General features: G+C 43.6%; 1 protein-coding gene across 14 annotated transcripts in view; it reads left to right on the top strand.

The window, feature by feature from the left end:
- The window catches only part of elavl4 (ELAV like neuron-specific RNA binding protein 4), a 162,215-nt gene that overhangs the window by 103,240 nt on the left and 32,187 nt on the right, over positions 1-26,788 (top strand). For 8 of the 14 annotated variants that reach the window (XM_072510927.1, XM_072510920.1, XM_072510918.1 and 5 more), the window contains 3 exons: positions 16,180-16,197; positions 23,623-23,726; positions 25,233-25,386. In XM_072510927.1, coding sequence (XP_072367028.1) covers positions 16,180-16,197; positions 23,623-23,726; positions 25,233-25,386 — 276 coding nt within the window. The remainder of the gene's footprint in view (positions 1-16,179; positions 16,198-23,622; positions 23,727-25,232; positions 25,387-26,788) is intronic. The other 6 variants (XM_072510919.1, XM_072510917.1, XM_072510929.1 and 3 more) reach the window with 1 other exon arrangement.

Here is a 26,788-nt window from a genome sequence, read left to right as displayed (position 1 = left end):
ATGAACCCTGTTTGATCTTCTGCAACCACCCCCGGGACACAATCCTTCATCCTCCCCGCCAACACCTTAGCCAATATTTTCACATCAGTATTCAACAATGATATGGGCCTATATGACCCACATTCCACCGGGTCCTTCCCTTTTTTCGGGATTGTCATAGAATTTACAGTGCAGAAGGAGGCCATTCGGCCCATCGAGTCTGCACCGGCTCTTGGAAAGAGCACCCCACCCAAGGTCAACACCTCCATCCTATCCCCATAACCCAGCAACCCCACCCAACACTAAGGGCAATTTTGGACACTAAGGGCAATTTATCTTGGCCAATCCACCTAACCTGCACATCTTTGCACTGTGGGAGGAAACCGGAGCACCCGGAGGAAACCCACGCACACACGGGGAGGATGTGCAGACTCCGCACAGACAGTGACCCAAGCCGGACTCGAACCTGGGACCCTGGAGCTGTGAAGCAATTGTGCTATCCACAATGCTACCGTGCTGCCCTGATTGGCATGATTACTGCTTGTGTCATCGTCTCCAGCAGCTCCCCCTTCTCCAGCGCTTCATTTAACACCCCCAGCAGATGTGGCGCCAGGTCCGTCACAAATTCCTTATAATATTCCACTGAGTACCCATCTGGCCCAGGGCCTTCTCCGACTTCATACCCCTGATACTATCCAGCACCTCTCTCAGCTCCAGGGGCTCCTCCAATGCCTGCCTCTTTGCTTCCTTCACATGGGGAAATTCCAGCTCGTCCAGAAACCGCCCCATGTCCCGCTCCTCTCCTCCCGGGTCCGCCTCGTACAGTCTCTGGTAGTATTCCCTAAACGCCTCGTTTATCTTCCCTGGCTCCGACACCACATCTTCAGCCCCAGTCCGTATCTGCAATATTTCCCTGGAAGCAGCCTGCCTCCGCAGCTGCTGCACCAGCAACATGCAGCTCACCTTCTCCCCATACTCATATTGCTCCCCTGTTGCCCTACCGCCCTCCCCATTGTCAACCTGTCAAACTGCCCCTGCAACTTTTTCCTCTTCTCCAATCCCTCCGAGTTGGGCATCCTCGAATACTCCCTGTCCACCTCCACTACCTCACTCACTAGACGGTCATGTTCCTCCCTCCTTTCCCTATCCGCAGGAGCCTCAAACGAAATAATTCCCCCCCCCCCCCCCCCCCCCCCCCCGACCACTGCCTTCAGTGCTTCCCAAAAAATGGCCGCCGACATTTCCCCATTCTGATTCAACTCCACAGACTCCTTAATCGCCGTCCGCACCTTATCACAAACACCTCCATCCGCCAACAGTCACGAATCAAACCTCCACTCCGGCCTCTGCTCTTGTCCCGATCTAAACCGAATATCCAGCCAGTGGGGCGCATGGTCCGAGATAACTATCCCCTCATACTCTGCCCCCTCCACCCCAACCAAAATCCCCCGGCTCACTACAAAGTAATCAATCCTCGAATACACCTGATAGATGTGTGAAAAGAAGGAATACTCCCTTCCCCCTGGGTTCTGAAAGCGCCATGGATCCACCATACCCATCCTCTCGATAAACCCCCCCCAACTCCCTTGACATTCGTACCCTACCCATTGACCTGGGGATCGACCTATCCACTCTAGGCCACAATTAAAATCTCCCATAATCAACTGGTGCAAGGCCAAATCCAGGATCGCTGCCTGAAACCACCTCATAAAACTCACATCATCCCAATTTGGGGCATACACATTTACCAACACACCGGCTCCCCTTCCAATACCCCTGTCACATATCTCCCACACGGATTCCTCACCTCCTTTGCACTCACAAATCCCATTTTTTTGCTCATTAAAATTGCCACTCCCTTCAATTTCGAATCAAACCCCGAGTAAAAACCTGCCTACCCCTTCCTTAATCTAACCTGGTCCTTCACACGGAGGTGCATCTCCTGCAGAAAGACCACCCCAGCTTTCAAGCTCCTGAGGTGCGCGAACACTCGCAACCTTTTAATCGGCCCATTCAGTCTCCGGACGTTCCATGTTACCAGCCTTATCGGAGGCTTACGCTTCCAATCCCCTCTATCACCCGCCCCCTTAACTCCACCCTATACCTAGCCCATTCCAGATGGCCCCCTTCTCCGCCCCTGAGTCATCTCTCACCCCTGCAACGTCACAACAACCACCCCCCCTTCCCCGGCCACCCCTCTCTGCCTTCTCCCCCACCACCTCACTTCTGTTCACCAGCATATCACCTGCAAGCAAGCTTGACAGCCTCTGCCCAAAGGCACCCCTACCCCACTCCTCAGCTCAAGGAAGAAGGCTCCCTACTGACCTTGCCCTCCCCCACCCAAACAAACACTTCTCCAGAATCCCAGCCCACCTCCCCCAAAAGCAAACGAACAAACGGTAAACACAAACAGTCCCATAAAACAGGAGGGGGAGATGGGATCATCCATCCCCACATAAACTTTTCACCCCTTACAATCCCAACAGTAAACAACAAACCCAAAAAAGGACCCTCTCCAAACCGGAAAGGAACGAAAATCCCCCAATTCCTACCCCCACTTCAAAAATGTTCCCAACTATTTAAGTGCCAGCAACCCGGTTCCCAAGCATTGTCCACTCAGTTCTCCCTCAGTTTATGCTCCTCAATGAAGTCTTCGGCCGCTTCTAGGGTCTCGAAATAATACTCCCTGCCTCCGAACGTCACCCATAATTTCGCTGGGTAGAGCTGCCCAATCCTGATCTGCCGTCAGAACAGCACCGCCTTGGCCTTTTTGAACCCTGCCCGCCCCTTTGCCAACTCTGCTCCGATGTTCTGATAAATTCGGACCTTGTTCCCTTCCCACTCGCAGGTACGCTTTACCCTGACCCAACACAAACTCTTCTCTTTTTCCACAAATTTGTGGAGTCTCACGATCAACACCCACGGCAGCTCCCCAGCTCTAGGCTTCTCACTCTTTGGCCAGGGCTCTCACCGTCTTCTGCCGGGTTTGGTAACCAGCAGACATATCACTCCCGGGGGAAACTACTCCTCCAACCTTCACCTACTTCTTTTCATCAAAATTCCACCAAGTAGCGAGTAAAAAGAGCTCTTTCGTGTGCCTTCAAGCAGCAGCTGCCCCACACACACCATGGCCGCCACAGGAAGTCACCTTCACCCTATTTTTATTTGTGTTAATTTATTTTCATATCTTCCATCGATCTATTTTTTCTTCACCTTTTTTTTCCCCCACCCCACACTGGCCACTGTTCCCTGTTCCTAGTTGCCTTTTGACACACTGCTTCCCTTTGTTTTACATACTGTATGGACAATATGTATTGTCTATATATAAGTTTCTGGAACATACCTCTTCATTCACCTGAGGAAGGAGCAGTGCTCCGAAAGCTAGTGTTTGAAACAAACCTGTTTGACTTTAACCTGGTGTTGTAAGACATTTTACTGTGCTCACCCCAGTCCAACGCCGGCATCTCCACATCATACCTTTGTTCTGCCATGTACACATTCTAATCCCTTTATGTGCCACCATCAGCACCCTTCTTATCCTTAATCATCCCCATTTACAGTCCCTTTGTCTTTCTGTCCATGACATCTTTGTCAATCTCCACCTATCACTGGCCTTCTACCCAGCCCCACTGCTCCACGCTCTCTAACCCCCCCCCCCAACAACAGTATAAATCGGACCCTATTTCCAGTCCTCTCCAGCTTTGACAAAGAGTCATCAGACTCGAAACGTTAGCTCCCTTCCCCACAGATGCTGTCAGACCTGCTGAGATTGTCTAATATTTTTTGTTTTTGTTTCAGATTCCAGCATCTACAGTAATTTCTTTTTATCACATTCAGCCAATTTGATTCACTCTATATGATATCTGGAAATGGTTGTAGGCACAATACAGCAAAGGCTATAAGACCTGACAAAATTTGGCTGTAGTGTTGAAGACTTGTGCTTCAGAACTAGCTGTTTCCCTTGCCAAGCTTTACCATTAAGCTGCAAGACTGGCATCTATCTAAAAATATGGGAAATACAGGTACGTCCAGTTCACAAAAAGCAGGACCAAATACAATCCGGTCAATTAACACCAACCCCATCAGTCGACTCTCAATCATCAGCAAAGTAATGAAAGGTGTAATTGACAATGCTATCAAGTGGCACTTACTCAGCATTAACATGCTCACAAATGCTCAGTTTGGGTTCCACCAGAATCACGCAACCTCAAACCTCATTACAGCCTTGGTCCAAACATGGACAAAAGAGCTTAATTCCAGAGGTGATTACCCTTGATGTTAAGACCGCATTTGACCATGTGCCATCGAAGAGTCTTGACAAATTTGACGTCAGTGGGAGAACTCCTCACTGATTAGAGTCATACTGAACACAAAGGAAATGGTTGTGAGTTGTTGGAGGTTGTTCATCTCAACCTCAGGACAATGCTGCAGAAATTCCTCAGCCGGGTAATGTCCTCAGTCCAACCATCGCTCCATCAGTGATCTTCCGTCTATCATTAGGTCAGAAGTGGCAATGTTTTCTGTTGATTGCAGTGTTCAGTACATTTTCGACTCAGATACTGAAACACTCCATGATTACATGCAGCAAGATCTAGACAACATTCAGACTTGGGCTGATAAATGCAAGCAACATTCACGCCACGCAAATAATGACTATCTCCAACAAGAGGAAATCTAACCATAGAAAAGTTATAGCACAGAAGGAGGTCATTCGGCCCATCTTGTCCAGTTCTTTATGCCTACCATACACTTTCTTTTTCTGTTTGCTGTTGTCCTGTATTCCTCTGGACAATGGGATGGAGGGGGGAGGGTCTAGTTTTGGCAGTACCACTCATATTCTTGGAGGGGACATGTCTACTTTGTACATTTAAGATCTCACTTTTTGTGCTTCCCACTGGTTTTCCATTTGTTTATCCTCTTGCCGTGCGGGCCTGTCAACCTCAGCCAAGTCCCTTCTCATTTCTGCAAAATGCCTTCCACCTGTTCCAAATTTTTAGTCCTGCTTTATCTCTGTCCTTTTCATTAATACTGGATCAAACTGTGGTTACTTTCCCCAATATGGTCGCCAACTGTCACTTCACCCACTTGCTTTTCTTCATTCCCCAAGACTAGGTCTAGAATTGCATCTCCTCTCATTGGGTTTGTCACTAATTGGTTAATGTTCAATGGCATTATTGTCAGTGAAATACCCATTATTAACATCCTGTGGGATTGCCAGTAGCCAGAAACTTAACTGGACCAGCCATATAAATGCTGTGGTTACAAGAGAAGCCTGAAGTTGGGAATTCTGTGACCGGTAACTCGCCTCCTCACTCCCGAAAACTTGTCCACCATTTACAAAGCACAAGTCTAGAGTGTGATGGAATATTCTACACTTGCCTGAATGAATGTAGCTCTGACAGCACTGTCGAAGCTTGACACCATCCAAGAGAAAAAAAAAACACTTGATCAGCACCCGATCCACCACTTTAAGCATTCACACCCTCCACAGTGGCAGCTGCATGTACCATCTACAAAATGCACTGCAGAAATTTGCAACGCCTCCTTTGACAGCCTCCTTCAAACTCACAACTTCCATCAGTTGGACGAACAAGTGCAGCTTATGCATGGCAAAATATCATGAATGAAATCTAGGCTTTTCTAAATAGTGCCATTGTTCAAAACATGTTCATGTAAAAAAAAAAATCATGAGAACATTTTGTGCGATTTAACAAATATTTGTTCCTGTCAAAATATCCATTCCTACATTAAATTTATTTTGGAATACAAACAGAATTTTTGTAAGTGGCAGAGCATGGTTCAAGATTTGTCAACCAAACAGATTAATAAGTGCTTTTGTTTTCCCTCATTTTAAAGACCGAAGTCTGTTCTATTTTCCCCCCAGCCGTATCTTAGCTATAACCTTATGCTGAAAAGAACTCAAGATCGACCAAATGATTTCTGGACACAAATATGGTCCTGGGAGGGCAGTCACATGGTGAAGGACAAAAATATCCTGACTGGGTAGCTTTACCTGATGGTATACCCTGTTAGGTTACTTGACAGGTATGGAATATGAAGGATAACTTCATATGAAGAATGTTAACCTCCCAACAGTGAACAGTCTACCTTTCTGTATAAGCAGCTTCTAGCAGCACATGTCAAATATTAACATGCTGGAACCTTGAGAAGACAGGATGTCATGTCAATATGAATGCTTGTGGATGGGCGTACAAGAGGGCAGCATGGTGGCACAGTGGTTAGCACTGCGGCCCCTGGCGCCGGGGTCCCAGGATCGATCCCGGCTGGCTGTGGGTCACTGTCCGTGTGGAGTTTGCACATTCTCCCCGTGTTTGCGTGGGTTTCGCCCCCACAGCCCAAAGATGTGCAGGGTAGATGGATTGGCCACGCTAAATTGCCTCTTAATTGGAAAAAATGAATTGGGAACTCTAAATTTATTTTTAATAAAGTGTATGGGCGTACAACATAGAGTGAAAAATGGATGTGGAGTGTTTTTTAATAAAAAAAGACATTTGGCATCATAAGTGAAAAAATAAATTCTAATATTCTTGCCTCCCTTTTCGTTACTGAGTACTGGCGGAAAATAAAAAAGGTCATTAAAGCATTCAATTTTCTTGAAGGGAATTCTGTGTTCGTTGTTTTGATTACTTCTTATTCTCAGATCAGCAGAATAATTTTTAAATTTATCAGTTTTAAAATTTGTTCTGTTGCTACTTCCAATATCATTAGACAGAAAATTGTTCCATTGAAATGAAAGGATTTACTATCATAACTCATTGATTGCACTCTTCAATGAAAAAGGTAAAGTTGGGAAGTAGCGGAAAAAAACACGTGATACTAGCTCATAATGTCCAAGCCATTTATCTGTATCTACTTAATATGTTTTTAATTTGAATAATATTTATTGCATGAAACAAAATAAAGATTTTGCATCCTACTCAGTTACAGAATGACTCTAGATACTGTACCTTATTTTAAATCATAGGCCATGTGCAGTCAAATAATTAATTAATTCCAGTTTATTGAACAGTGTTTCTTCGCAGAGTTGCATTATATGATACAAGTAAGCATTTCTTCCACTGTACACACATATACACCATCCTGAAATACTGTGGGCGACATTTTCCATTCAGGAGACTATGGCCGGGATTCTCCGATCCTGCGGCCAAGTTCTGACGCCGGCGTCAAAAGTGGCGCGAGCCACTCTGGCGTCAACGGGCCTCCAGGCCCAGGTATTCACCCCTTCCTCTAGGGCTAGTACGGCGCCGGAGTTGTGTCCGCTGCTCTGGTGCTCAAAAGCCGGCGTGCCATAGCCGGTGCAGGTCCGCGCATGCACGCCATGGCCAGCGCGAGTCCGCGCATGCGCGTGGGTTCCCGTGTCCGCGCCGGCCCCCGGGCAATATGGCGGAGTCCTACAAGGGCCCGGCGCAGAGGAACATAGGCCCCCCCCCCCCCCCCCCACAGAATTAGCCCACCCGCCGATCGGTTGGGCCCCGATCATGGGCCAGGCCACTGTGGAGGCCTCCCCCCGGAGTCGGATCCCCCCCCCCCCCCCCCCCCCAACAGGACGGCCCCCGCAGCCAGAACTCCGAGGTCCCGCTGGGTAGGATCATGCGTAACCTACACCGGCGGAACTCGCCGGGCACTCGGCCTGTCGAGGCGCAGAGAATCGCCGGGGGGCTGCTTTCGACAGCCCCCGACTGGCGTGGCGGCGACCACGGGGGCGTCGGAGCAGTGTGGCGCAATTCTCGCGACCCCCCCCGGACAATTCTCCGACCCAGCGCGGGATCGGAGAATCCCGGCCTATGTTCTCAGAGTTGAATTGCTACTGATTTGCAGTCCAAGCAAATATCAAGTGATTCCCAATCCTTCGCGATGTAAATTTATGCATGGCGAGGATTGCGAGCGTTTCCGCCGATCTGCCCGCCATTTTGAGCGGACAGCCTGATAGTGAGGTCCTGCGGTTGGCCAGCCCACGCTCCCCACCCTCCTAAATAAAGGAGACACCCACAAATAAAGGAACCTCCCTCAGAGACCCCCTAGTGAAGGACCCCCCACCCCCCAGACCCCTTAACAAAGGTAGCTGCCCCTCCCATAAAAGAGACTCCTGTCTAGAAGCTAGAAAACAGACCAAACAGGGACAGTGAAAAAGATTACCATTGTAACACTTACCTGGGCATACAACTATTGGCTGAGGCAGAGGAAGCACCACGCGTCCATTCCTAGAAAGAGAAAAAAGTGTCCTGTGTTTAAACCCTTCAGATCCTTTAGTTGCAAGCCATTTATTCATTTCGCTTAGAGGGTTGTGATTGATAGCTCCCACAAACACAGCTGTGATCCTTGCTTCATTTATCTCCCTTCATGGATGAGAAACTCTGAAGTGCTGTAACACAAAAAGAGTTAAGAGCATTCCAATCACCCCCCCCCCCCCACTCGTTACGCTTGAGTGAATTTGAAGTGCTGAGCTGGAAATTGACAGCATTTAACTCTTTCAAGTGGTTGATGTTTGTAAACATTGTGGTTGCTTCCTATGTCTAATTGCTTCCTCAGCTAGCAGGTTCCTTTAGTTAGGGGTGGGGTAGGGTGGCCCTCGGAGAACTTTGGGGCAAATCCCCTTATGGGGTTACCCCCTTAGTCCACTACTTCAAGGTTACGTTTGTCCATACCTGTTGCAATCCGCTTTCACATAATTCCCGGCCCGGAGGACCATAAATTCTCGCGGGCCTGCAGAATATGGTGCCTGGCACTCAGGCGCGAACCCCGATTCCACCACCAGCTGGGGTCCGGAGCATCGGGGCACTGATCCCGTTTTTACCCCTGACGCTCGCTCCTCCATCGCATTGGAAACCCCTCTACTGGAGGTGGGCGGCGGAGAATTTCACCCTATATGTACTTGCATATGAGACAGTACTCACATATAACAAATCCCCCCTCCCCTAGATTCCACATGGGTGATAGAGCTAAAGGGTTTGGAAGGTGCTGCCTTGGATAGTTGCTGCAGTGCATCCTGCTGAATGTACACACTGCAGCCATGGGATTCCATCCAGTCCACCATGCCAGTTGAAAAAAATGAAATGAAAATTGCTTATTGACACAAGTAGGCTTCAATGAAGTTCCTATGAAAAGGCCCTAGTCGCCACATTCCAGCGCCTGTTCAGGGAGGCTCGTACGGGAATTAAACCGTGCTGCTGGCCTGCCTTGGTCTGCTTTAAAAGCCAGCTCTTTAGCCCTGTGCTAAACCAGCCCCTTGAATGCTAACTAATTTGTTCTACTTCCCTACTCTTTCCTGTAACCCTGCAACTTATTTTCAAATATATATTAATTCTTTGTTGTAAATTTCGGTTGAATCTGCTTCCATCAAGGCAATCATACCAGATCACGAGAACTCACTGTGAAAATAACATTCTCATCTCCTCACTGGTTCTGCTGCCAAAGGTGGAGATAATTGATATTTAACTGTTGAATGAACTCATGATCAAGGAGACTGCCTTGTCTTTGATGGTGTTGAGCCTTTTGAATGTTGTTGCAGTTGCATGAAGGCAAGTAAGGGCATTTCATCAAATTGACTTGTGCCTTGGTGTTGGGAAGCTTTCAGAACTCGAGGTGAACTACTCATTGCAGGATACCCAACCTCTAGTCTACGCCAGGAGCCACGCCTTCATATTGCTGTCATTGATAAGATTCTGGTCACCTGGATATAGTTGACGCAGAATTTCCAGCCCCTTGGTGATGAGCTTGGGGGCAGGCCTTTGGAGGTGGGGGGAGGTGTGCTGATGGCCATCTCCAACAAGAGAGAATCTAAACCTCTCTTGTTGACTTTCAGTGGTATTACTATCATTGAATGCCCCAGTATCAACACCCAGATGGTTACCATTGACCAGGAACCAAACTGGACCAGCCATATAGATACAGTGACTACAAGTGCAGCTCAGAACCTGGGAATTATGTGGCAAATAACTCACCTCCTGATTCCCCAAAGTCTGTCCACCATTTGCAAGGCACAAGTCAGGAATGTGATGGAATATTCTCAACTTGGCTCAATGACTGCAGCTCCAACAACACTCATGAAGCTCAACCCTATGCAGTACAAAGCAACCTGTTTGATTAGCACCCCATCCACCACCTTAAATATTCATTCCCTCCATCACCACGCACGGCAGCTGCAGTGTGTTCCATCTGTAAGATGCAATGCCACAACTCAACAAGGCTCTTTCAACAGCACTTTCCAAACCCACGACCTCTACCACCTGCAAGGACAAGGGCAGCAGAGGCATGGGAACATACCTGCACGTTCCCCTTCAAGCCACACATCACTGCACTACATGGATTGCAACCTGTGAAAGAATAAAAAGCAAGGTTGACAGCACACCACTGGGGATGTTTCCTGGGCCAGTTAGGAATGCAGATTGGCTGCCTGCATCACAGAGGTGTGCAGCCAATTTATATAATTGAGGCCCCAATTTTCTCGCCATGCTGGCATTTTGCAGAAATTCAAAGTCGATAGAAACCAGAGGCTCCATGCCCCAAAGAGTGAGTCACCAGCAATGAAGATCCTCGTATCCCCAACAATCCATGCAGAGGGATTTCCCATCCAATTTGCCTTCCCCCTCTAATATAATTATCTACTGTTATCCTTTGAGGCCACCATTGTGTTGAGGTGCCCCCATTGTCCCTGACCTGCTGATGCTCGACAGCTACCGGGCGTGTGATTGGGAGCTTGCCCACTCCTTCGTGAGCATGTATACGGCCTTCCAGGAAAGTGGATCCACTGGTTTGACTCCTGGCAAGTTATAGCTTGGGATCCCCATTTGGTTCTGTGTTGCGGTCTTGAAGCCTGCCGGGAGGTCCTGCATATTTTCTGAAGAATTGAACCACATGTAAGCGGAATCACCTCAAACCACTCCTGCTGCACCCACAACTTTTAACTAATTACACGGACATAAAATGAAATCTTATAAAAAAGTATATGCTGCAGGTGAATAATTAAAATGTCTGCATATCAAAATAACTGCAGTGTACCCTATGAGTCCTTAAAATTAAGAAAACAATCTGTTTTAAGTGACGAGGTTACTATATGGCCAGGGATGTCTCGGATCGTGTCTTCAGGATCCTTAAGGGGGAGGGTGAGCAGCCAGAAGTCGTGGTGCACATTGCTACCAACGACATAGGTAGGAAAAGGGGTGTGGAGGTAATAAACAAGTTTAGGGAGTTAGGCTGGAAGTTAAAAGCCAGGACAGACAGAGTTGTCATCTCTGGTTTGTTGCCGGTGCCACGTGATAGCGAGGCTAGGAATAGGGAGAGAGTGCAGTTGAACACGTGGCTGCAGGAATGGTGTAGGAGGGAGGGCTTCAGGTATTTGGATAATTGGAGCGCATTCTGGGGAAGGTGGGACCTGTACAAGCAGGACAGGTTGCATCTGAACCAGAGGGGCACCAATATCCTGGGAGGGAGGTTTTCTAGTACTCTTCGGGAGGGTTTAAACTAATTTGGCTGGGGAATGGGAACCGGATTTGTAGTCCAGCAACTAAGGTAGCCGATATTCAGGACGCCAAAGCGTGTAATGAGGCAGTGGGGAAGGGAACACTGACAAAGGAGAGTACTTGCAGGCACGGAGAGGGGTTGAAGTGTGTATACTTCAACGCAAGAAGCATCAGGAATAAGGTGGGTGAACTTAAGGCATGGATTGGTACTTGGGACTACGATGTGGTGGCCATCATGGAAACTTGGATAGAAGAGGGGCAGAAATGGTTGTTGGAGGTCCCTGGTTATAGATGTTTCAATAAGATTAGGGAGGGTGGTAAAAGAGGTGGGGGGGGGGGGGCATTATTAATTAGAGATAGTATAACAGCTGCAGAAAGGCAGTTCGAGGAGTATCAGCCTACTGAGGTAGTATGGGTTGAAGTCAGAAATAGGAAAGGAGCAGTCACCTTGTTAGGAGTTTTCTATAGGCCCCCCAATAGTAGCAGAGATGTGGAGGAACAGATTGGGAAACAGATTTTGGAAAGGTGCAGAAGTCATAGGGTAGTAGTCATGGGCGACTTTAACTTCCCAAATATTGAGTGGAAACTCTTTAGATCAAATAGTTTGGATGGGGTGGTGTCTGTGCAGTCTGTCCAGGAAGCTTTTCTAACGCAGTATGTAGATTGTCCGACCAGAGGAGGGGCAATATTGGATTTAGTACTGGGTAATGAGCCAGGGCAAGTGATAGATTTGTTAGTGGGGAGCATTTTGGAGATAGTGACCACAATTCTGTGACTTTCACTTTAGTAATGGAGAGGAATAGGTACGTGCAACAGGGCAAGGTTTACAATTGGGGGAAGGGTAAATACGATGTTGTCAGACAAGAATTGAAGTGCATAAGTTGGGAACATAGGCTGGCAGGGAAGGACACAAGTGAAATGTGGAACTTGTTCAAGGAACAGGTGCTACGTGTCCTTGATATGTATGTCCCTGTCAGGCAGGGAAGAGATGGTCGAGTGAGGGAACCATGGTTGACGAGAGGTTGAATGTCTTGTTAAGAGGAAAAAGGTGACTTATGTAAGGCTGAGGAAACAAGGTTCAGACAGGGCATTGGAGGGATACAAGATAGCCAGGAGGGAACTGAAGAAAGGGATTAGGAGAGCTAAGAGAGGGCATGAACAATCTTTGGCGGGTAGGATCAAGGAAAACCCCAAGGCCTTTTACACATATGTGAGAAATATGAGAATGACTAGAGCGAGGGTAGGTCCGATCAAGGACAGTAGCGGGAGATTGTGTATTGAGTCTGAAGAGATAGGAGAGGTCTTGAACGAGTACTTTTCTTCTGTATTTACAAATGAGAGGGGCGATATTGTTGGAGAGGACAGTGTGAAACAGATTGGTAAGCTCGAGGAAATACTTGTTAGGAAGGAAGATGTGTTGGGCATTTTGAAAAACTTGAGGATAGACAAGTCCCCCGGGCCTGACGGGATATATCCAAGGATTCTATGGGAAGCAAGAGATGAAATTGCAGAGCCGTTGGCAATGATCTTTTCGTCCTCACTGTCAACAGGGGTGGTACCAGGGGATTGGAGAGTGGCGAATGCCGTGCCCCTGTTCAAAAAAGGAACTAGGGATAACCCTGGGAATTACAGGCCAGTTAGTCTTACTTCGGTGGTAGGCAAAGTAATGGAAAGGGTACTGAAGGATAGGATTTCTGAGCATCTGGAAAGACACTGCTTGATTCGGGATAGTCAGCACGGATTTGTGAGGGGTAGGTCTTGCCTTACAAATCTTATTGAATTCTTTGAGGAGGTGACCAAGCATGTGGATGAAGGTAAAGCAGTGGATGTAGTGTACATGGATTTTAGTAAGGCATTTGATAAAGTTCCCCATGGTAGGCTTATGCAGAAAGTAAGGAGGCATGGGATAGTGGGAAATTTGGCCAGTTGGATAACAAACTGGCTAACCGATAGAAGTCAGAGAGTGGTGGTGGATGGCAAATATTCAGCCTGGATCCCAGTTACCAGTGGCGTACCGCAGGGATTAGTTCTGGGTCCTCTGCTGTTTGTGATTTTCATTAATGACTTGGATGAGGGAGTTGAAGGGTGGGTCAGTAAATTTGCAGACGATACGAAGATTGGTGGAGTTGTGGATAGTAAGGAGGGCTGTTGTCGGCTGCAAAGAGACATAGATAGGATGCAGAGCTGGGCTGAGAAGTGGCAGATGGAGTTTAACCCTGAAAAGTGTGAGGTTGTCCATTTTGGAAGGACAAATATGAATGCGGAATACAGGGTTAACGGTAGAGTCCTTGGCAATGTGGAGGAGCAGAGAGATCTTGGGGTCTATGTTCATACATCTTTGAAAGTTGCCACTCAAGTGGATAGAGCTGTGAAGAAGGCCTATGGTGTGCTCGCGTTCATTAACAGAGGGATTGAATTTAAGAGCCGTGAGGTGATGATGCAGCTGTACAAAACTTTGGTAAGGCCACATTTGGAGTACTGTGTACAGTTCTGGTCGCCTCATTTTAGGAAGGATGTGGAAGCTTTGGAAAAGGTGCAAAGAAGATTTACCAGGATGTTGCCTGGAATGGAGAGTAGGTCTTACGAGGAAAGGTTGAGGGTGCTAGGCCTTTTCTCATTAGAACGGAGAAGGATGAGGGGCGACTTGATAGAGGTTTATAAGATGATCAGGGGAATAGATCGAGTAGACAGTCAGAGACTTTTTCCCCGGGTGGAACAAACCATTACAAGGGGACATAAATTTAAGGTGAAAGGTGGAAGATATAGGAGGGATATCAGAGGTAGGTTCTTTACCCAGAGAGTAGTGGGGGCATGGAATGCACTGCCTGTGGAAGTAGTTGAGTCGGGAACATTAGGGACCTTCAAGCAGCTATTGGATAGGTACATGGATTAAGGTAAAATGATATAGTGTAGATTTATTTATTCTCAAGGGCAGCACGGTAGCATTGTGGATAGCACAATTGCTTCACAGCTCCAGGGTCCCAGGTTCGATTCCGGCTTGGGTCACTGTCTGTGCGGAGTCTGCACGTCCTCCCCGTGTCTGCGCGGGTTTCCTCCGGGTGCTCCGGTTTCCTCCCACAGTCCAAAGATGTGCGGGTTAGGTGAATTGGCCAATGATAAATTGCCCTTAATGTCCAAATTGCCCTTGGTGTTGGGTGGAGGTGTTGGGTTTGGGTAGGGTGCTCTTTCCAGGAGCCGGTGCGGACTCGGGGGGGGGGGTGGCCTCCTTCTGCACTGTAAATTCAATGATAATCTATGATTAATCTAGGACAAATGTTCGGCACAACATCGTGGGCCGAAGGGCCTGTTCTGTGCTGTATTTTCTATGTTCACACCGTTAGCGATGACATTTTTATTCCTAATGTTAATTTTAGTGTCTTATAAGGAAACACCACATAAACAAACTTTGTAGCATTGCTATTCGAGTATAACAAACATTTACATCCTTATTAAAAGGGTATGGTAGATTTAATTATTTTATATTTTTTTAATTTTCCAATTCACCCTGCACATCTTTGGGTTGTGGGGATGAGACCCACCCAGACACGGGGAGAATGTACAAACTCCTTACGGACAGTGATCCTGGGCCGGAATTGAACCCAGGTCCTCAGTGCCATGAGGCAGCTGTGCTAACCACTGTGCCATCGTGCCGCCCTAGGTACATTTAATTATAATGTGGGTTGTAAAAGTTATTTAGAAATAGTGGAACAATATTTTATTATCTGTAGCTGTGGTGTAAGAACATTGGATCAATTAAGCCTTATGGTTAAGGTACTGACTGACCCACAGTCCTGCGTATAAATCCAGCAAAGACACGTTATGAAATTGATTTCAATAATCTGGTAATTTATGGGCCAGCACCAGGATAAAATAACTGTGAAAGCTGCTAGATTGTTGTAAGACAACTCGGGATGGACAATGAATGCAACCATGTCAATGTCAGCACTCTACCAAGAACAGTTTTTAAAACATTTCCCAGGCAATTGAGTTCACAAACTAAATCTTGCATCCTGAGGTAGACATTGAATAGAAATCAGAAAGAGAACATGCACCAGCCATCTCAATCTCAAATTCCTCCTAGCAGTTAGACTGACTTTGAAGACTGTTTGGCTGCAGAAAATGTGTAGCTTAGAGAACCAGAGAGAAAAATGCAATTTATAAAAAACTGTTTACAATTATTTTGATATGATGTTATTATATTTAGATATGCATGCTGAAGTTGTACTTTTTAAATTGTTCGTGAAATGTTGTTAAAGCTATGTTGGACCATGGAATATTGCATCTTATTATTCAGCTTCACGTCCTCTTAATTACAAATGTCCATACATCAAATTTCACCTGATCATTTTTTGTTAAAAAATGACCAGTTCCTCTGGTATGCGATTGTGCAATTTTGGCATACTATTGAATTTGGCTGCTGAATAAATGATGCTCAACATAATATACTTGTGTTGAAGTTCTGTGTCAAGGAAGAAATAAACTGAGAGTTTAATATGTGTGATTTTTTGGGGGGTTAGTTTTTATTTAAACCTTAATTTCACTAATATATTAAAATACTGTGGAACACTGATAAGTTCAGTCAAAAGGCTCAACATAAAATTACATTTGATCCTTGATTTTTTTTTAGAACTTTAGAGATAGCTCTTATAAGTACCGGTAAATATGCCCTGTTTTACTTCCTGTTTCCTGTCTCCATGCATTTCAATGGTACTGACTACAGCTGATATAAAAAATACTGGTAGGTATGGAAAATGTATTTTAAAAATCAGAACTATTTACAATCTGAGATTAACAATGATTGTTTTTGAATTCTCAAAATGAGCTCCCACATACTGTTTGTGCATAATAACTAGTTGTGTGTTTCTAATGTAATCCATTGACTATAAAAAACTAAAATTGGTTTGTTGAAAATCCATGCAACTGCCTTCAAGAAGTAGTACTGCATAAATCCAACACAACAGTGGGTGGCAATCCTTAGTTAGTATCTGGCTATTTTCTTCTCATGGTTCCTCAGTGCTTAATCATGACTCATAAGCCTTCTGAAAAGCAGTGATACAACCTTAACATGATATGCTTAAAACATTTATTAAAATCATTTTGAATCAAGAAAAACACTGATTATAGTTTGTTTCTGTGTGTATATATATGTTAAAATATGTATTTTATATCAGATTTACTCTGAAACCACACAAACACAGAACTTAACATATTAAATGTTAGAAAACAAATTAGAAGAGAACTGTTGAATTTCCAAAATTCCTTTCAATTCTGGCTTCCAGTTTACCAATATGCAAACATTTCTTAAATATATGGTGCAGTATTTTTCAATGATTCAATTTTATTTAAGTAACATGATCGACAAACTGATTCACGTAACATAAGATGTTGGCATTGGTCATTCATGTAATTGTATTATTGTGGTTTTAATCTTAGAAACCATTGAGCCATGAAAACTTGTTGCAAACTGTTTCACCCAGCCAGAAACATGTGAATAGAGAGCACAGGCAGCATTGTTAAATAAGATTTTTATACAGCATGTGAGTCTGATGTGATAATAGGTGAATTCACTCATGTAAGATTTGTACACCTATGTCCTTTATATTTTTCTCCTTCAAGCAGAGAAGGATAAGGGGAGGTTTAATGGAGTGTTGGCAAGATCTGGAATGCACTTCCTATAAAGGTATAGAAAGAAGATAAAATCAATTTTCAAAATTAATACGTCCATATACTCGAACAGGAGAAATGTTCAAGGCTATGGAGAAAGGACAGGGGTAGGAACCAAGTGGCTAGCTTTTTCAAAGAGCGATACAACACAAGCACATTGGGCCACATGGACTCCTTTTGTGCTGCGTTATTCTATGATTTTTGCACAAAATGCAAGCATTATATTGTAGAATTGCAAGGAATGAATTGCAAAAAGGGTACAATATAACATTGATAAAATATTTCATATAAAAAGGTAATTTCTGTTAAATAAAAACATGAGTTTCACCACAAGTATCCTTACTTGAATTTAGAATTAATTAACATCCTGTTACAATGGAAAAGAACTCTTGAAATCTTCAAAAAACAGATCAGTTGCACTTTAATTGTTAGTTTAATGTGAGACGTACCATCATACTTAATGAGGTTGATCTTAACGACAAGCCCATGTTACCCATGAACTCCGTACTCTGAAGGTATGTCATAATGCTATTAACTGGCTCCAAGCCTTCAATACTGGGCAGCCTAGAAGTCCAGCTAGCTGTAAGGTATTCCTGTTTTTCTTGGGCCCCATAAAATCTGACGGCTCCTGGGATTAAGGATAATATATTATAATGGACTAAGTATTGGTTAACCGATAGAGTTAAGAATCAATGGGTCATTTTTGGGATAGCAGGCTCATGGAATGCCACAAGGATCAGTGCTTGAATCTCAGCTATTTACAATCTATATGACGACTTAGATGAGGACTTAGATGAGGACACTGAGGATAATGCATCCAGATTTGCTGATGATACATGCGAGGAGAAAAAGTAACCAGTGAGGATGACACAAAGTTTCTGCAAATGGATTTAGACCAGTTAAATGATTGGACAAAAAAAGGTGTCAGTTGCAGTATAATATGGAGCTATGTGAAACTATCCACTTTGGTCGGAAGAATGGAAAAGCCGGAAAAAACATTTTCAAGATGAAAGACGAGTAAATGTAGGCATGCAAAGGGATTTGTGTGTCCTTATGCGAATCACAGAAAGTTAACATGCAAATCCTACATTAGCCTTTATTGTAAGAAGTTTGGAGTTAAAGAGTAAAGAAACTTGCAGTTACCTAGGGCTTTGGTGAGACCATATTTGCAACAAGGTTGGGGAATTGATGGAAGTAAACAGATATGATCTAATTTGCCATTATGGAGATGTGACTGCAGCGTGACAAATCTAGGAACTGAATGTACAAAGGTATTCGACATTTAGGAAGCAACGCCAAAATATTAGAATAATCTTTATTGTCACAATATAGAACATACAGTGCAGAAGGAGGCCATTCGGCCCATCAAGTCTGCACCGACCCACTTAAGCCCTCGCTTCCACCCTACCCCCATAACCCAATAACCCCTCCGAACCTTTTTTTATTTTTGGTCACTAAGGGCAATTTATCATGCCCAATCCACCTAACCCGCACGTCTTTGGGCTGTGGGAGGAAACCGGAGCACCCGGAAGAAACCCACGCAGACACGGGGAGAATGTGCAAACTCCGCACAGACAGTGACCCAGCGGGGAATCGAACCTGGGACCCTGGCGCTCTGAAGCCGCAGTGCTAGCCACTTGTGCTACCGTGCTGCCCAAGTAGGCTTACATTAACACTGCAATGAAGTTACTGTGAAAAGCCCCTTGTCGCCTCATTCAGGCGCCTGTTCGGGTACACAGAGGGAGAATTCAGAATGTCCAAATTACCTAACAGCACATCTTTCGGGACTTGTGGGAGGAAACCAGAGCACCCGGAGGCAACCCACGTAGACATGGGGAGAACGTGCAGACTCCACACAGACAGTGACCCAAGCCAGGAACGAACCTGGGACCCTGGAGCTGTGAAGCAACAGTGCTAACCACTGTGCTACCGTGCCACCCATAAATGGAAAAGGAGAGGAGGCAGCATTGTTAATAAAGGGTGAGATCAATACATCAATGAGAGAGGATCGTAGATCAGAAGATCAAGATGTAGAATCAGATTGAGCAGAAACAGCAAGCGGCAGCAAAAATTGGTGGGAGGCCACCCAACCACAGTGGTAATGAAGGGCACGATACAAATGAAGAAATATGAAGTGCAAATGACAGGGATAATAAGGGACTTCAATCTATATATAGACTGGGTAAATTTCATTAGCGCTAATGCTGTTGAGGACAAATTCTTGGAATGTATACAAGTTTTTTTTTAGAACAGTATGTTGAGGAACCAATTTGAGAATGGGCTATTTAGGTCTGGTGTTGTGCAATGAGAAAGAGCTAATTAATAATCTTGTTCCAAAGAGTCTCTAATGAAGAGTGAATATAATATGCTATTGGAAAGAGCTAATTAATAATCTTGTTGCCAAGGAGTCTCTGGGGAAGAGTGATCATAATATGATGGGATTTTACATTAAGTTTAAAAGTGATGTCGTTCAATCCAAAACTCGGGTCTTCAATCTAAACAAAGGAAACTACGAAGGTATGAGGGGCAAGTTGGCTGGAGAATTGCTTTGAAAGGTATGATGAAAGACAGACAATGGCTAGCATTTAAATAAGTAATGCATAGTTGCAACAAATTTACATTCCTTTGAGGCACAAAAAACCAACAGGAAAGGTGATCCAACCATGATTAACAATAGAAAAGCCATTTTGTCAAAACATTTCATCTTGCACTCATCAAAACAATGACAACAATACCAAGCCAGGGGAAACAACATTGTCCCTCCTGACATTGGTATTCTTGCAGTTGTCCTGCTGAGTGCAAGACAAAAGGTTTTGCCAAAATGTCTTTATTTCGCAATACTCAAGTACTACCAAACAACTATTAACAAGAAGTTAAAGATTGTAAAAGCAAATTACTGTGGATGCTGGAATGTAAAATAAAAACAGAAAATGCTGGACAATCTCAGCAAGTCTGACAGCATCTGTGGAGAGAGACAGGAGCCTAACGTTTCGAATCAGGATGACTATGTCTCATCCAGACTCAACGTTCCTTCCATGCTCTCTCCATCGGTGCTGTCAGACCTGCTGAGATTGTCCAGCATTTTCTGTTTTTGTTTAAGTTAAAGATTGTGTTAGATCAAAGGAAGAGACTTAGAGTTGCTAAAAAAAAGTAGTAAGCCTGAGGATCAGGAGCATTTTAGAATTCAGCAAAGGAGGACCAAGAAATTGATAAAGAAAGAGGAAATAGAATATGAAAATAAACTAGTAAGAAACATTAAAATCGCACTGTATAAGCTTCCTCAGCTATGTAAAATTGAAAATATTATCAAAGACAATTGTGGGCCCACTACAGTCAGAGACAGGGAACTTACAATGAGGAATAAGGAAATTGCAAAGAAACTAAACAAATACTTTGGGCTGGATTCTCCGTCAGTGGGATCCTCCACTTCGCCAGCAGTGCACTCACACCTGGGGATTTCCCGATGTCGTGTGGGAGCCCACAATGGGAAACCCAATTGGCCGGCTGCTGGGACAGAGGGTCCCGCTACCAGCGGGGGCGTGCCGCACCAGAAAAAGGGTGCGGCAGGACGGAGAATCCCGCCCCTGGTGTCTGTCTTCATGGTGGAAGGTACCATGAATACTAGAGAACCAAGGGACGAATGAGGAACTGAAAGAAATTAATGGGCCTGAAAGTTGATAAATCCCCTTGACCTGATTATACCCCAGAGGGTTGAAAGAGATGGTGGATGTTATTAGTTGTAATCTTCCAAAATTCTTTCGATTCTGGAATGATTCCTAGTAAGTTAACCCCACTATTTAAGACAGGAGGGAGAGAGAAAACAGGAACTACAAACATGTTGGCCGAACACTATTAGAGAAATGTTAGAATCTATTAAAAAGTATGGATATCTGGACAAATGTTAGGGTTGGGCAGAGTCAACATGGATTTGTGATAGCAAAATCATTTTTGACAAATCTGTTAGAATCTTTTAAGGATGTAACTAGCAGAATAGATGAGAGGGTACCAATGGATGTTGTGCATTTAGATTTTCGGAAGTCTTTTGAGAAGGCCCCACACAGGAGGTTAGGAAGCAAAATTAATGCACAGAGAAAGCAGAGAGTAGATATAAAGAGAACATTCTCTGATTGATAGGCTGTGACTTGTAGAGTACCGCAAGGATCAGTGTTTGAGCCCCAGTTATTCATAATCTATATCAATGATTTGGATGTGGGTACCAAATGTAATATTTCCAAATTTGCTGATGACACAAAACTGGTGGGAATGTGATTTGTGAGGAAAATGCAGAGAGGCTTCAAGGGGATTTAAACAAGCTAAATGAGTGGGCTAGAACATGGCAGTTGTAAAAAAAAAAACAGAAATGCAGAGTATTTCTTAAATAACGGAAGGTTGGAAATGTTGATGTCCAAGGGTCCCAAGTGTCCTTGTTCATAACTCACTAAAAGTTAACATGCAGGTATAGAGCCTGGGTGAGAAAGCACCTTCAGTATTGTGCACAGTTTTAGTCTCCTTGCCTAAGGAAGGACTTACTTGTCGTAGAGGGAGTGAAACAAAGGTTCACGAGACAGATCGCCCTGGAATTGTGGCATTGTCCAATGAGATTGAGGAGACCGGACCATAGTCCCTAGAGTTTAGAAGAATGAGAGGTGATCTCGTTGAAGCTTACTAAATTTCTTACGGGCTCAACAGAATAGATGCAGAATTGTTTTTCTCTGGCTTTGGGCTCTAGAACTAGGGGGACATCTTTTCAGAATAAGAGGTAGGTCATCAGATGAAGAGGAATTCAGCCAGAGGACAAACATAAGACACAGGAGAAGAGGTAGGCCATTCAACCCCCAAACCCCTCTTTGCTGCAGCTTGCTGCAGTCTTTCTCCATTTAAATAATATTCAGCTCTTTATTCTTCCTTCCAAAGCGCATAGCTTCATATTTTCCTACATTATATTCCATCTGCCAAGTTTTTGCCCATTCACTTAACCTGTCTATATCATTCTGTAGGTTATCTGAATCTTTGGACCCCCTGGGGGCTCGGGGAGGCTCACTTATTCAATGTTATAAATTCAAAGATCGATAGATTTCTAGATATTAAAGGTATGAAGGGATATTGGGATCATGCAGGTAAATGACATTTAGGTAGATGATCAGCCATGATCTGGTTGAATGCTGGAGCTGGCTCAAGAGGCAAATGGCTTCCTCCTATTCCTAGTTCCTATATTCCTATCTTTATATCTGAAGTGCTGTGTACAGTTTTGAGCTCTTTACCTTAGAACAGATATACCTGCCTTGGAGGGCGTGCAACAAAAGTTGATTAGATTGATCCCTGGGATGAGAGGACTGTCCTATGAGGAGAGATTAAGAAGAATGGGTTAATCTCTGGAATTTAGAAGAATGTGAGGTGACTCCGGTTTCCTCCCTCAGTCCAAAGATGTGCAGGTTAGATTGCAGGGGTAGGGTGGGGGAGTGGCCTATTAGAGTGCTCTTGCGCAGGATTGATGCAAACACAATGGGCCGAATGGCCTCCTTCTGCACTGTAGGGATTCTGTGAGAAATTTCTATACTTCGGGGATTATGAATTGTTTGAATTACCGACACCAGGGGGATGTGGCTGCTTGGCCGATGAATACATTCAAAACTGAGATTGATATATTTTTGAGTATAAGGAATAGTGTCAGAAATTGAAGTTGATGTAGCAGTTCAGCCCTGATCTTATTGAGTAACAGAGCAGGCCTGAGGGCCATATGACTCACGTTTACTCCTATTTCTTGTGTTCCTAAAAATGGTTCTATACTTAACGTTTGGGCCGATTATACTTCAACACCTGGCATAATTGAGGGAATGCACCAATCAGTTATCCTATGTACATCAAAGGAACACTATTTACATCTTGTAGTCCTCAGAAAACATGGTGTACCAGACTTGAGTCAGAGCAGGGCAGAAAGTGCAGCACACCCTCTTTAAGGCTGGTCCCATCCCATTTCCACTGGAATTATTAAGATTTGAACTTATTAATTATATTTCAATCGCCTCTCGTGATACTATTTAAACTCATTTATGCAAACATATGATTTTTAAAAATACAGACATTATATAAAGGTTATGTCTAAACATAAGTATTCCTAATGTTTTGAAATTTAAAAGAAGAATTAATAGTTATATTTTGATGTTAATTAATTTTGAGATGTTGCACAAAGATTTCTGAAAATCATGCCCAGCTTCATTTTGGCTCCATGAAATAATCTCTGCTGCAAAGAAAAGCTTAGATTTATGTATTTTATGTTGGCATTATCCTACATTATGAAGTTAGACATTATTTGATCTCCAGAGTTGAGAGGAAGTGAAATGGAGGATGGGAGAGGGAATTCTTTACCTTTGAAACAACCTAAAGATTACAACAGTCCTTTCAGGGAGCACCAGTTGTTCTTAGTGAGTTGCAGTGTGGCGATACTGTACTCTACTTTTCAGAAACTAAAGGTTGGCCATCTATAATTCCTCTTAAACAGGGCAAAGTTTGGGATACGGTTTTGTGAACTATGTCGATCCAAAGGATGCAGAAAAAGCAATTAATACTTTAAATGGACTTAGACTTCAAACCAAAACCATAAAGGTAAGAGGCATCCATTTGTTTTTGAGCATTGGTTTTTGAGGTACATATCAAAGTGTTTTCTTACATAAAAAGAAACTATCTGCCTTATGTAATGTTAACTAACACAGGATAGTTTTGACCTTGGGTAATTGCATAAAATGGCTGATATCGATTCAGCTATCTTTTACACATTTCAATGGGCATGAAAATTGGGAGAATTGTATGCAGGCTGCTGAATCAATATAATTTGTTCATCCATTCAAAATTATATGACTACAGATGGATTACAGACATGTATGTTGACTGTAGCCTTTAACCTCAAAAGGTGCTTTCTAATATCTGACGCACCAAATTTGAGTCATGCAGTCTCCAGTGGGTAAACAAGAAAAATGTAAACTCTTTTGAAATGAACATATAGTCAGATATTAAAATACTGCTACTTTTTACGTTTTCATCTTGTTTATATGTCGAATAAAGCTTTAGGTGACAGAATAGACGATTGTATTTAATATATTCTTCACCTCCGCTTTTACCGTAGCTTTTGATAACAGAAAGTTGAACTTTATATCTCGAATTTCTGTATTTTATAGCCAGTTAAAGCTCAATGGGTTAGAAATTAGTCCTCATTGTGTCCAACTATTTTGATTGAACCAATTAAACTAAATTAAACAAACTGAGGGACAAAGTAAAATGGGCAGCCCCTTAAAGGGATACTGCCATAAACAAAACCAAAGAGCAAGTGAAACTTAAAACATCAAACTTAAATGTGATTAAACTTCATTATATCCATTTTACAGGCATAAAATGTGCTTAGAGGGACCAATTTAGAGACACAATAACCCACAGCTTATTTTGTATTGGGATATAGAACCACTAAATACATAGGCAGAGAAGGGGCTTAACTCCTTTTTAAGGAGCCCTAAAGAAATAATTGGTGCTGAGGAGGACATGTTCCACGAAAGGTTTTCAAGGGCTTCTTATGGCCTAACAACTGGCCACCAACAAAAACGTTCTGATGATTTTGCCGACCTTAATGTGGAAGGATGAGTACCATTGCTCCTCTAGGCGCCACAGTGCACCTGAGAGCTGCTGCATTTGCCCTCTTCCCATTCTCCACCTCCAGTTAAAATCGGGTTTTGAATTTCTCGTCAGTTTGTGGTTACCAAAAATTCTGACTGTTTTCTAACATAAATTTCTTAATTCATTAAATTTCATTACAATTAGTGCACATATAGATAACATTAATGCTTGCCTTAGCAAGCTTTAAATGTAGGTTATATTTGCAAAAATTAGGTTCTTAGCTATTTTCTTTTCCATAGACTATTACCAGAGGCAAATAAGCGTATTGCTTATGAAATATCTGACGGTATGAATTTACCAATTTCATCATAATTGGACATAGGCAGAAGATATTTTGGCAAGCCAAGAATAGTTCAGATTATTCCAACGCTGCTATTCATGACTCGATACATTCTATTTTTATAAAAGATTACTTAGCAGAATTTCTTGTTTTCATCTTTTCTCTAGGTTTCTTATGCTCGTCCAAGCTCTGCATCAATTCGTGATGCTAATTTGTACGTTAGTGGCCTTCCTAAATCTATGACTCAGAAAGAATTAGAGCAGATGTTTTCACAATATGGCCGAATCATCACTTCCAGAATTTTAGTTGACCAAGTCACTGGTAGGTGTCACTGATACTACTTCTTCCAGATAACCATTTACAATCTTTTAACAACATTAATATTTCGAGGAACAAAATTATCACCACATTTTTGATACGGATAGGAATCTTTGATTTTATTATGTTTTTTTATAAATAGCCAAATGAACTGACATGGGTTTTCATTCATTACGTTTTGCAGCGTGTTTGGAATTCTTTCTGCTCTGTGGGAGCTGTATTATATCTGATCTTGCAAAGCAACGTAAGGCTGACTGAGCATGTACAATGTTGTCAAAGGATAATAAAACAAAACAGGAAGTTATGTAAAATATACTGCATTTGACCCTCAAGCTTGCAGACTTTTCAAGAATAATTTATGTAATTCTTTTTTAAGGTTATGGTATGGTCTTTCCTCCCTTCTCCCTTTATTTAACATGTCTTAGGGTTCTTGAGGGATGGGAGAGATTTCTGTCCATCACAGAGATGTGCCTCTGACAGGCGGATTTTCCAACCTTGAGTCCATTTTCAATTGGAGACGGACCCCTCAGCCTCTGCCCAAAAAAGAGGGTGGAGTTTTGATACAGTAGTAACAGTGTTAGGATCTAGGCAGCCCCCATGCTTACTGCAAAACTGCATGTTTAAATCCATTTCCGTAGAGCCTTTGCATGTCAGTACTGCCTGAGCACTGTTTACACCCTGATCTCTTGTCCACCTACCACCAACCATTATTAAATACTAGAATCAAACAAGTGGTGGGTAACACGGCAGAGGCTGTTCCCCTCATTTACATCTAGTTAATATATTTTGCCCAACACCAATGGGTGGTGTACCATGCCTTGTTGGAGCCGGCACCCAGTGATGCAAGGACACAATGACTGTGAACCTGAGTAGCTCTGTGCAACTTTGCCAACTCTAGATCTAGTGAAATATCAACAGATAAGAGCTGAAAATCTAAGCTTGTATCTTAAACTCAGGGCAATTCATACATGGCAATGATGTCAGACATACAATTAAAACAATTATTTTTATATTTCAGCATCATTTATCTTGGCACAAAGAACTAATAGACTGTGACAAAGGTAAACGTTCCCTCCTCGTCCTTCTCCACCTGTCTGCAGCCTTTGACATGCTTGCCACATCATCCTCCAAAACTTCCACTTTCGTCCACTGGGTGGGGCTGCTCTCACCTTGTTCCATTCTTATTATCTAATCGTAGCCAGGAAATAACTTGTGATGGCTTCCATTCCTGTTCCCACTTTGTTGTCTCTGGTGTTCCCCAAGGATCTAACCTTGGCCCTTCCTATTTCTCATCTACATCCTGCCGCTCAGCGGCTTCATCCAAAAACACATTGTTAGTTTGTGATGACACCCAGCTCTCCTTCACCATCATTTCTCTCAATTCCTCCACTGTTGGCAAATTATC

This window comes from Scyliorhinus torazame, chromosome 7 (assembly GCF_047496885.1).
Source record: "Scyliorhinus torazame isolate Kashiwa2021f chromosome 7, sScyTor2.1, whole genome shotgun sequence".
In the NCBI taxonomy this organism is placed as follows: domain Eukaryota; kingdom Metazoa; phylum Chordata; class Chondrichthyes; order Carcharhiniformes; family Scyliorhinidae; genus Scyliorhinus; species Scyliorhinus torazame.
Note: the sequence above shows the minus strand (reverse complement) of the source record. Positions and strands in the feature narration are given on the sequence as shown.